The following is an 11170-nucleotide window of genomic DNA, read 5'->3' as shown; positions in this document are numbered from 1 at the left end:
GAGTCAAATACAACTGAGGGTAATGCTTACAAAAAAAAAAAAAAACCAGTTATTAAGTCAGAGAATCGGTTAAAGTATTTTCTAAATACAAATGTTGATGCCTATGAAATAAACTAAAGGCACTAATGTTACTTATGCATGTTGTAGCTAACTATATTTGCATCAAATATTTAAGCTTGTGGTTTTTTTTCAGGATAAAGAAGTTTTTACTTTTTTTCAACTCCACTTTCCTCACATCCATCAGGACAATAGCATCAGCCAAGTGGAATTTTAACAGGGAGAACGATTTGTAGGTTAAGCTTGTAACAGAGACAACTGTCTTAGAGCAGTTTGACCTAGTTAATCTGCATCCCACAGCCATGGAAAGGACATTTATTCACAACTGCTGGCACTGTCCTGTGAGGGATATGTTGCTTCTCTCCTCCTCAGCAAATAACCCTACAGCAGTGCCCTCAAATCCAGGTAATCAGGCGATTCTACTCTAAGTCGATTTGCATTGAGGAACAGCAACAATTTGAGCAGTAATGATTTCTAACTGCCTCACGTGGCTTTTACCAAAGCTTTCTATTGTGAGCCAAAATCTCAATGAAATGCACTTGCCCTGTGTCTACGCCGTGGCAATGTAGGACCGAGGAAGAATTTCCGACCAGGCATGGAGTCAGTCAGTCTCTGAAAAAGACACAGCGATATTCAGAAATGGTGTGGACTGGTGGTGGAAGGCTTCCAGCGACGTCGGATCCACCGGGCGACGAAGACCAGACCTGCGGAGAAGGACCTGCGCAGGCCGACCGCGCCAGAGCTGGCCAGCGCCGCCACCCTCTTCCGCGTCTGCAGACCAAAGACGAAGCACGTGACTTTCCCAAGATGTTGCAAACGCTCTATTTTACGGATTGCTCACATCGCCTGTGAGGCTGTCCTGCATTTTAGGTCTGATTGACACTGAGAAGGCCACCACAACGGTCTTTCAACAGAGTTGGCATGAAACATGAAAGAATAAGTGAAATTCATCAAAATGTTATATCATCTTTATTTTTTTTGGGGGGGGGTCCACCATATTATGCAATGCAGGGTTAAAAAGAGAAAGACTGAAAAAAATGAGATTCCCAATGAAATGCATATATAACCTGCATTTGTTTTTTCTCTCTTTCTTTCCAAGTAGAACACGTGACTTCAATCAAGAAGGAAGTTTGGCAAACTAAAATTAGAACACTTGAGCCATTTGTTCTTTACAGAACTCAGGCATTTAGTAAAACCACCCAAGGTAGACAAATAGACTTAAAGAGGTCAAAGGACATTCTATCCTTTTAAATCCACTTTAGCAGTTTTCAAAATCCCCTGAAAATCCAAGCTGGCTCCACCCAGGACAGGTATTTGATAGAAGGCGACACACCTGGAGGCCCCGGGATCCACAGGCCCTGGTGTTCCAGCCTCCTGCTCGCCTGTTAGGAGGCCTCGGGGCAGCCTCGGGGCAGCGGTGGGGACCAGAGTGAGGGCTCGCGGGGGACTAACTCAGGACAGGTCGCAGAGCTTGGAGCACTTCTTCTTCGCCCATTAATAAATACCAGTAAATGGAAGCCCTCGTGTGGTTCTTCCCACGAACTGAATCCTCACTGAAAATGTAATGTAAGCAAGGAATCCTCTTTGCTTCCTTAAATTCTCTTATATTAAAACAAACAAAAACAACCAACTGTTCAAAGCTGCTGTATGTACAAACAACCCTATTTAGCACAGAGACCCCCACAGTTAAGGCTGAGGGGTCCACGACTATTAAGCATAGTTTACAAAATATGTCATTATTTTTTGTTAGTAAAAAGGTCAGTTATATAAATGTGACTAAAATTGAGATGTCTATTCAAAAACGAAAGGTATGCTCGTGCACGCGGAGGCACGGCACCCGAGAAGTGTCCTCGCGGAGCAGCAGCCTCTCTCCTGGGACACTGGGCACGAAGGTCCCTGGAAGTGGCCCGGGCTGTCGGCCACATGACTTTCTAGCAGTGCTGCCCGGAAGTGAGCGCACGAGGTGCAGAGCAGTCTCAGAGCAGGTACGGTGTCCTGACCAATGCTTACATGGCGCCCCAAACGCCACCCGAGAGGTCCCGGACTGTGTTTTCCTGCGGCAGGCTGTCACCCCCTGCAGGAGCAGCTCTGGGAGCGGGGGCAGGCGGGGGAGAGCGGAGGAACTGCCCACCTGTGCTGGACGGTGCAGGTCCGTCCACTCTCCAACATGCGCCTAGTAGCAAAAAGAACTTTCGGGGGGAGCAAACAGAACTCCTCAAACTGAACGCCCCGACCAGGGCGCTGAGCGAATTAAGATGGCATCGGCATCGCTCTCGCAGAGCCTGTCTTCTCGTCAAAATTTACAACATGACAAAGAGTCGGAGACGACTGTCAACAGGTGGCCTTTGTTTAAAAAGACGGCTGAGTCTAGACATGTTTTGGTTAGGCGTCTTTTTATAAAGAGGGATCTCGGACGCCTGTGGACGGCCCGGTGCCGGCCGCCCCGAACCCCAGGCCTTTGCAGCAGGGCGTCCCCGTCACACACGCTGACAGGGGAGGGCGGCAGGGCCGCTGGGACGCCCGCGCGCTCACCTTCCCGAGCGAACGGGTTTTCAGGCCGCGCGCGAGTGTGTACCCGAGTTTTTCAGGGTTCGTGTGTGAGCAGACGTGCTTTCTGCTCACAGAGCGACACACTGCACGTGGGCAGGACGGCGCCTGACTTGGGAAGGACCAACCCAGCCCGCAGGAGGGTCCCCGCCCGCGCCCCCCACCCCGGACGGCTGGAGTCACTCTGCGTGGCAGACCGCAGACCACGCCGCTGCCCGGCATGGCGCGCAGCTCGGCCTGCCCTTCCCTCCTGCCCGGGGGTAGGGGAGGACCTGGGTACACGAAGCCGCACTGCCACTCGGCCACCACGTGGATTCCGGTGACCCCGGGGAACGCCAGCTTCGCCCCTCGGCGGTGTGGTTCCGTCCTCCCACGCTGGGAGGGGGGGGCCGGCGTTGCCCCAGCCCCGCACGGCCACTCCCTTCGAGGCAGACGCAGAGGCCACGCGGCCTCAGCCCTGTCCCGGCTCTGGGCAGGGGCTGCAGCGGCCGGAGCGCTCGTCATCAGCGATGCTCAGCATCCACATTAGAGCACGTCGCTGGTCCCCAGGTCTCGGCCGCCTCGCACAGGCCACAGGGGGCTCTCGTGTCCGTTAAAGCTGAGTCGTCACCGCCTCCCCACTTCCAGGGGGGCGGCTGCATCTCCGAAGACCGAAGGCGAGCCCGAGCCCTCCTTCCTTCACTGGTCCTTGAGCGAGGCCTTCGGCACAGGGTCCCCCACACCGTCCTTGGACCGGGCACAGAAGAAACACAACGGGCCTCGGCACGGCCGCCTTGGCCGGCGGCAGGGCGGCCCGCGCTCACTTCTTGAACGGGGTGAGCTTGTTGAAGGTGTGCCAGAACAGCGACGGCTTCCGCTTGGGCTCCGCCAGGGCGAACACCTGCTGCTGCGGGACGCTGGTGGGCACGGTGACGTGGCACTGGTGCAGGGGGTGCAGCGTCTGGTGCGGCGGGGACACGGGGCACCCGCCGTAGCCTAAGCGAGAGGAGACAGACAGCACGTGACCGAGGAGGCAACGTCAGCGCCAAGACGCGCGCCCCGGGCCGCTTCTCGGTTCGCGGCCTCGGAGGCGCATCCGACAGCCGTCGCGACACGCAGGTTAGGGCCCGGCACGTGTGGACACGGGACGTAGGTGACCGCACTGAACCCGCACCAGAACCGAGTAGGGCACCACCGCAGCCACGTGACAACGCGATCGGGAAGGGCTCCGAGCAGAGGGCGCACGAGCCACCGCGGTCACGCAGCGGCGAGTGGCGGCGGCACAGCGGGACCGCTCCTCGGGCCCGCGCACCGCCGCGCAGCCACTGCGGCTGTCTGCGAAACCCGCTGCCTTCCCTGGGCCTCGGTCCCCCAGATCTAACAAGGGGTGACGGTGCCTAAGGGCTGTTATGTGAATCAAACGGGTTAACACAAGTAACGTGCCTAGACTAATGCCTGACACCTAATCGCTTTTATCAAAACTATCTGATCAGAGGAGGCGTTTCAAGTCTGCACCGAGGTCATTAAGGAGACTTTTTAACATCAACTACGAGACGGCGCGGTGACCGAGGACGCCGGCATGCTAAGAGGAAAGTTGTGGGTTTTAGAAGAAGCCAGGGCTCGGTCCGGAACCCATCCCTGCCCCGGACTCGCCACAGGCTTTGCCTGCCGTCCAGGGTGGCCAGAGGACGACATGGGAGGAAACAGGAGAGCCCGCGGGAAGCGCTCCATGGGCCATCGCCCCAAACGTCCTATTCGCTGCATTCGTCAGGTGCCTAAACCAGTAGCTGTCAAGATGCGAACAGAAACGGACACACTCCAAGACACTGCAGTTAAAAGCAGAGATGGGGAAAAGAACCAAGTGGGTCTTTCTGCCGTGGGGACACTCGTTCCTCGAGGTGGGGGGTGGGGAATGCTCCCTTCCCAGGAGGGAGCCCATGTGATGAATTCCTCCTGGTCAGCAGCCTACGGCTTATCATAGCCCCGGGCTTAACTGCGTCTTGATTTTCATTTTCAGTTAGGAAAATACTGAATGGATAAATTTCATAGAGTAAATCCCTATTACAGTCAATCTGAATAAGGTTTATACTGATATAACATTTTTGGCATGAAAATCTTTAGTATTTGTTGGTCTAGAATAGTCCTGTTACCTACATGTGGACAATCTTTGTTTGCCCATGAGGGTCCTGGGGTACGTGGCGGGGGCACTGGTACTCGCTAACAGCTGCCCTGGTTCTCAAAGGCGCCTGCTCTCAGTGAGCGAGCGTCTCTTCTGCCCTGACTACCCGGGTGCTTGCTGAACTGAACTTTTAGATCATTTTCCCACTTAAACTAGGACGCTGAGATTTCCTCCTCACGTCCCCAAAAGATGCAGAGTGAATGGCCTGCCTCAGCCCAGGGAACTGATGGGCTGGTCCCTCCCCTCCCCCCCCCCCCGCCCCGCCCTGTGGCCAATGCCGTCATCTCTCAGAAGGCAGAGTCCCGAGGGGTTGTGGGTAGGATGGGGAGGTCAGGGAGCTCTTCGTTTGCAAGTTTGCAATTCAAAACCCCTTCTATGGACTCATATGCAAACTAAGCAAAACTGAAGCCTTCAACACCAAAGCAGACTGTCATTTCGAGTTTCCCCCACAGTTCTCTCCTTCACTTAGCTCGGGTCGGGTCGTATACAAACAACGCTGGGCCTCTCACCGGACTTAACTCCACACCACAGGGACGAAGCCTTCTCCAGAACTTACCTTTCGACTTTCCGTGTCCTGCCTTTTGAGCATTTAACATGGCGAGTTTCTTTTGATTTTCTGAAATTTCCATTCCTGGAAGTAGAAATAAAGGTGATATGTAGTCAAAATAAGTGAAAGCATTTCAGAATAAAACTCGCGCTGAGACCACATTACCCCCGAGGCAGTCACCGTAACCCAAAGGGAAGAACCTTAATCCCTGAGGAGCCATCAGAGGTTGAAAGGACCAGAGAAGAACAGGGAGTAAGGATTACCACGGGGGTGAGATGCCCACAGGATTGTTCTCCAAACCAGGATATCTGAACGAGTGAAATGGGGGTGCTGTCAGTACGATTGTTCACACGGGGTCACCCTAACTGTCACCCTAATGGACGAGGACCTGGGAGAGAACGAATCAAAGGGGCCCCACGGTCTGCTCATCCACCTGCCGTGAGGCCCACGAGTTTTGATCTTCCCGAACACAGGTCACACTTGAATAACGGAACTGGATTTTGTGCCTCGACTGGAGGGAGCGTGAGGAGAGGCCAAGGGCAGAGGCGGAGGTGGAAGGGGACCTGCGCCCTGTCTCTGCCGCGGGCAGGGTCCCTGACCCGGACGCGCCCCCGACCTACGCACATTCCAGGCCTGGATGCCTCCACGTGTCCAATGCCTGTCCCTGACAGGCTCTGACGCCCCCTTCAGGCTCCTTACACTGTCCCCTGGCTTCTCCGACTCCGAGGCCCACGTCCCCACGCCAGCCCCTTGGCTTACTCCTTCTGCCTCCGGGCTCTGCCTGGTTTACGGCTCCGCCTCCAGGGTCAGCCCCCACACGATGCATCGGGCACCTGACTGCCACGCCGCACGGACCTCGATGGTCCTGTTTACTCCACTCTCACCCAGGTCACAGAGCTAATGGCTCCAGGAGTGCCGCGTTCACTCACTCGAACATGCACGCCTGCGTGCACTCGCTCCCTGGCCCCGCCTTTCTTTTCCGTCCAGGGGCAGAGCTGAGACGGATTCAGAACGCCCCTGGTCGTGCTCGATTCCAGCCGAGGAAAGACTGAAAACACTCCAGCTCACAAGTGGTTTCAGCGCCTGCACTAGCCCAGGTTCCCTGGCAGGTAAAATAAGGGTTTTGTGGATCTGCTGTGTCGCATTTGAGTAGCTGTCACTTGCAACCACGTTCTCAGCAGGACGAGCCTTAAGCCGAGGAGGCCTGAGAGCGGACACCTGCACCAGCCCACGGACGCTGCCAAGGGCCAGCTTCCCTCTCAGTGTTAAGGACGCCTCCACTGAGCGGAAGGGGCCACCTGTGGGCAGTGAGCTATCGGAGGTCCAGGTGAGGGCCAGTGCCCACCTCCTAAGAGTGTTTCAGAGCAGAGTCCTGCTTCTCATGGCGAGTTAGCCTGACTGACGTGTGCAGCCCTTTCTACCTAACACACGATCCCACGAAACCTCCTGTGGGTGACGGCAACATCCGTGGCCAGGCCTGGGGCCGGCGCGGGTTACACGCACCACGGAGGGCCGACAGCGCCTCCGGATTTCCTCACAGCCGTGGGCAGGGAAGAGGGGGATGGGGAGGCCTTGTCTCCATCCTGCTCCACACAACCTTTGGGGTCTGGGCTCTCGAGGGCCGCAGAGGTAAGCATCCTTCATTCCACCTCATCTGTAGGGGCTCAGAGGCCATGGGTGCCCCCTACGCAATACCAGGTGGGCAATTTGTCTCACTGGCCAGTTGAGGCCTGGTAGGGCGGAGCAGAAGCTGGGGGACGAGAGCGATCCTGAGTGTGGCCCTCACTGCAGGACGGGACGCTGTGTGGGAGACAGCGGGGAACGTGCAGGCGGAGTGGTGGGGTCGGAACCGACTGCGGCAGCAGGTTAAATTTTAGGTGCTTTAAATTTAGGCACAGCTGAAGAGGAAGCCTGCAGGGCTGTGGCCTGGGTACCTGTCACCAGAGTATGCCTGTGTGTCAGGGGCACGCTGGGCTGATTTCCAGTGTCACCTGGCTGTGCTGTAAAAGCGGGCAAGGGCACGAGGCCTCGACTTCCTCCTCCGTAAAATGGGTGTAACAACAGTATCCATGTTTTGGGATTCAAGGAGACAATCTCTATAAATGTGAAGTAAGTACTGAATAAATATGGCCTGTAGTAACTACGCCGGTCACAAAATATCCAGAATTTGCAAGTCACCTTCTTTTCACAAGGGTGGGACTTAACTCTGTGGGGAAGGTCTGAGGGAGAGCCCTGTGGATGGGGCCTGCGGGAGAGGCCTCGGGGAGAACTCTGTGGGGGACGCCTGGGGAGGGCCTGGGGAAAGGGCCTGTGGGGGAGGGGCCTGAGGGAGAGGCCTGTGGGGGAGGGGCCTGGGGAAGAGGCCTGTGGGGGAGGGGCCTGGTGGGGCCTAGGGGAGGGCCCTGGGGGGAGAGAGGGAGCTGTGAGAAGGCGAGGAGCGCAGAGCTGGCCTCTGGGGCTGGAAGACCAGGTTCCGACCAGGTTCCGAAGCACAGCCCCCAACCCCGCCGGCGCCCGGCGCGGCTCACCCATCTCGTGGTCCTCCCGCACCCGCGTCCTCTCGTCCGCGCAGGCCTGCAGCCACCGTGCCTTGTCTTCTTGTTTGCGGGCGCAGAACACGTGGGCCTCCTCCGAGGTCCTGCTGACGAGCTTGAAGGCATTTTTCAGGCTGAGGTTCCAGTCCTTGTCCCGCCCGTCCTCCAGGTCCACGACCTCCATGTCGTCCATGTCCACGCGGCCGCGGTAATAGAGCATGTCCCTGCGCAGCAGGTCCTTCTTGCAGGACACGAGCTGGTGGTCGAACAGGAAGAAGGTCCGCTGCTGGCTCCTGCCCTGCCTGCTGATTCTGGTCAGTTCCCCGGAATGGATCAGTTCTGAGCTTCGGTCTAGGATGTCCTGCCCCTGGGAGGGTGAAAACACACGGTTAAGACCTTCCACTCTCGAGGCCCCTTCGGGTGTCGGCGGGCAGGGCCTCCGAGGCCAGCCTCCTGTGTGTGGCGTTTCCTCCCTACTCACGGGGAACATGCTACGTGCCCGCGTTACTGGCGGCGTCTTCCTTCTCGGAAGACCTGGGGAAAAGCCTGCTGCATTCACGGGGCCTAACGCGCGCGACCTGAAATGGCACCACCGGGGTGACCCTGGAAGAAGGGGGGTGGGGACGGGTGTCTGCGGAGGGACACAGCGCTGCAGGCGCTCGGGCTTCCTCAGGGGGGCGGCAGCCCCCTGCAAAACTAGCCTAGGATCTGGGGAAACAGAAGGCCAGATGGCAAATGACCAGCAAGAAACTGGTAAACTTGTGACAATAAGTTACCCCGTAACTGTCAGAGTCCAACAACTGAAGGAAAAACACTCTTTTATCATATTTAGGTTGGGTCTAATCCAATAAAACTTTATGGTATTTGGGACGACACTGGCCTTTGATCTGTAAGATTTTCTTCTTTACTCCCAATCCTACGCAGTATGTTTTGTAGGCAAAAGATCTTGACGCCAAAATAGTTCTTCTATTTACTTGCCCAGAGCAATCCTGTGCCCTAGATTCTCCACTTACAAAATAAGAGGGTTAGACTCAGGAATCTCTGAGGTCCCGAAAGTCTGTAAGGCACTTGAAATATAAGAATTTCTTTCTAACTTTGACCACTATAAGCTACTTTAATTAAAATTCTAACTTCTCAACGCAAATTTTCACAATCCTTTGGGAGAGTGAGTTCTGACCATTACTTGGATGTGGGATGGATCTCGCTTAGTTTAAAAACCACACACACACACGGTGCTGGCTTGCTCTCAGTGACGGCCACAGAGCCTTGTGGTGGCCAGTGTGGACTCGGGGACCAGGCTGCCTGCCCGGGTCTGCGCGCGGGTCAGCCACTGCCCTGCCCTGAGGCTCTGGGCGAGCTCCTTCCCTGTTCTATGCATCAGTTTCCCCATCTGTTAAACGGGGTGACGGCGCCTACCTCACTGCACCGTGGAGAGGATGAAATGAGTTCCCATGTATAAACGGCTCGGCCCAGCGCCAGGCACGCGGCAGACACGACACAGGCACTCGCTACTGTCATTGTTTTATAAATGGCATGGGCGGGTGGGCGCACACGCACGCCAGACCATCACGGGCTGCACCGAGCACTGCGTTTGCACTGCCGTATTCAATCCTCGCGACGCTGTCCTCCATCTCGGAGATGAAGATACTGGCCTCCCCCAGCTACCAGGGGGTTTGCACGCGGGCAGTGTGGCTGTGCGGTCCACACTCCTGCTTACCACACTGTGATTTGTATTTTATACGTTCTCCAGCCGCTGCCGTGAAGCTTACCCCCAGCAGGGGAGACAGCATGAGCAGTAAACTGACGACAATCTTCAGAGCATTTCGGGGAAAGGCGCCGGGGAGAGCAGCTGACTTACACTCAGTGACACGCCTCGACATAAATACAGGTATCGCCTGTTGTCTGCTTTACACCGCACTTATGGAACACCCACCTCAGTCCCTGTTTTTGCTAACCAAAAGCAACCCAAAGAGAATTTTCATTTTTACCAAAAAAGGCCACACGTGGACACGTGTTTGGCGCTGGTTTTGCAGGCAGCGGAGCTGGGGCCGGGAGAGCCAAGCCCCTCCCGGGACCGGCTCAGCACTGGCATCAGGGTGCGGGGCTCGCAGCCCTGCGAGCACCTGAGCTTTATCCCCATTTACTCTGGGCTCCGTTCGCACGACGTGCCTTAAGGCGGCTGCTTTGTCATTTCGCACCATTTCCGCTTAGAAGGGTTTCACAGGAACGCCGTACTTTCTGTGTCCCGATAAACCCTTAAGCATAAAGTTTCAATCCCAGGACATTAAAGCCTGTCGCTGAGCTAGACCGGAGATCGGGGAGGGTGTGGGTGGTGCTGGACGGTGTGGGGGGCGGGGCGTGGCGCCCACTTACCTCCCAGCCCACGATGGACACCTGCCAGCGTGCTATCTTGTCGATGCTTTCCAGCTTGCGCTTGCGCTCGTTGATCAGACAGGCGACGTTCTTCATGGCCTCGTACGCCGCCTTGATGTTGCTATGGTCGCTGCAAAGCGGGAGGTCGGTTTTAACCACATGACAGGCGACGGGCGAAAGAGAACGGACAAGACGCTCATCTCTGAGCGTAAACTAGCAGTCTAGACGAGGCGGCATTTAAACAATGGCCACTGTTTCCTTTTCCTCGCTCCCCCGTGAATAGGCTGCAGCCTGCATAGGTTCAGGGGGCTGACTCAGCGCAATCCAGAATTCTTTGGAATAAGAATATTGTCATTCATTTCCCAGAAATCGCCATGAATGAAAGTAAACGCCACAAGAAACGTTTTAGTCACAGTGACAACGAATGATTTTCATAAAGGAGGGTATTACTGCTTTGATCCCGATACAGCTGGTTTCGCTACAGAAAGTACTTTAATAACCGTTAACCGTTTTCAAGAGTGATCATTTGCTGAGTCCCCACCTTTCGCGCTGTTCAGGAAAGGGCACCAGAGGACAAAGCCACAGAAGGCTGACTGGTGAGTTATGTAAATGCTAATGTGGCATTTGCCTCATCAATGGAGCATCATTTCTGGTGCCTTCCATACCATGGTCGAATCAGACCGAAACACACCCCCGGCCACTCCTGTTCCCACGGCCTCTGAAAATGCGGGTCCCGGGAAAACCGAAACTACAGTTCGGATCCACACACAGGCCCCCACAGACAGGCCCAGCGTCTGAAACCTTTACATTCAAGTTTTGCTCAGCGTTAATAATTTGGGGCCATGTAAACCGATAGTCTGGCTAATGGAGCTGAATTTTTTTTTACCGCCCAGCACTTTCCCGAGTCTCACAAGGCAGACAGAACCTTTGGAACTTAGACTGACTCAGAGTCCT

General features: G+C 55.7%; 1 protein-coding gene across 8 annotated transcripts in view; it reads right to left on the bottom strand.

Moving 5' to 3' along the window:
• Nucleotides 1-998: 998 nt before the first annotated feature.
• The window catches only part of SPATA13 (spermatogenesis associated 13), a 284285-nt gene continuing 274113 nt past the window's right edge, over nt 999-11170 (bottom strand). For all 8 annotated transcript variants that reach the window (XM_036228451.1, XM_036228453.1, XM_036228449.1 and 5 more), the window contains 4 exons: nt 10217-10346; nt 7838-8210; nt 5319-5393; nt 999-3579 (listed from right to left, as the gene is read on the bottom strand). In XM_036228451.1, the coding sequence (XP_036084344.1) occupies nt 3404-3579; nt 5319-5393; nt 7838-8210; nt 10217-10346 (754 nt within the window). In that variant the 3' untranslated portion in view covers nt 999-3403. The remainder of the gene's footprint in view (nt 3580-5318; nt 5394-7837; nt 8211-10216; nt 10347-11170) is intronic.

The sequence above is a fragment of the Rousettus aegyptiacus genome, unplaced genomic scaffold (genome assembly GCF_014176215.1).
Source record: "Rousettus aegyptiacus isolate mRouAeg1 unplaced genomic scaffold, mRouAeg1.p scaffold_m13_p_11, whole genome shotgun sequence".
NCBI lineage: Eukaryota > Metazoa > Chordata > Mammalia > Chiroptera > Pteropodidae > Rousettus > Rousettus aegyptiacus.
This window is presented reverse-complemented; position numbering and strand designations above follow the sequence as displayed.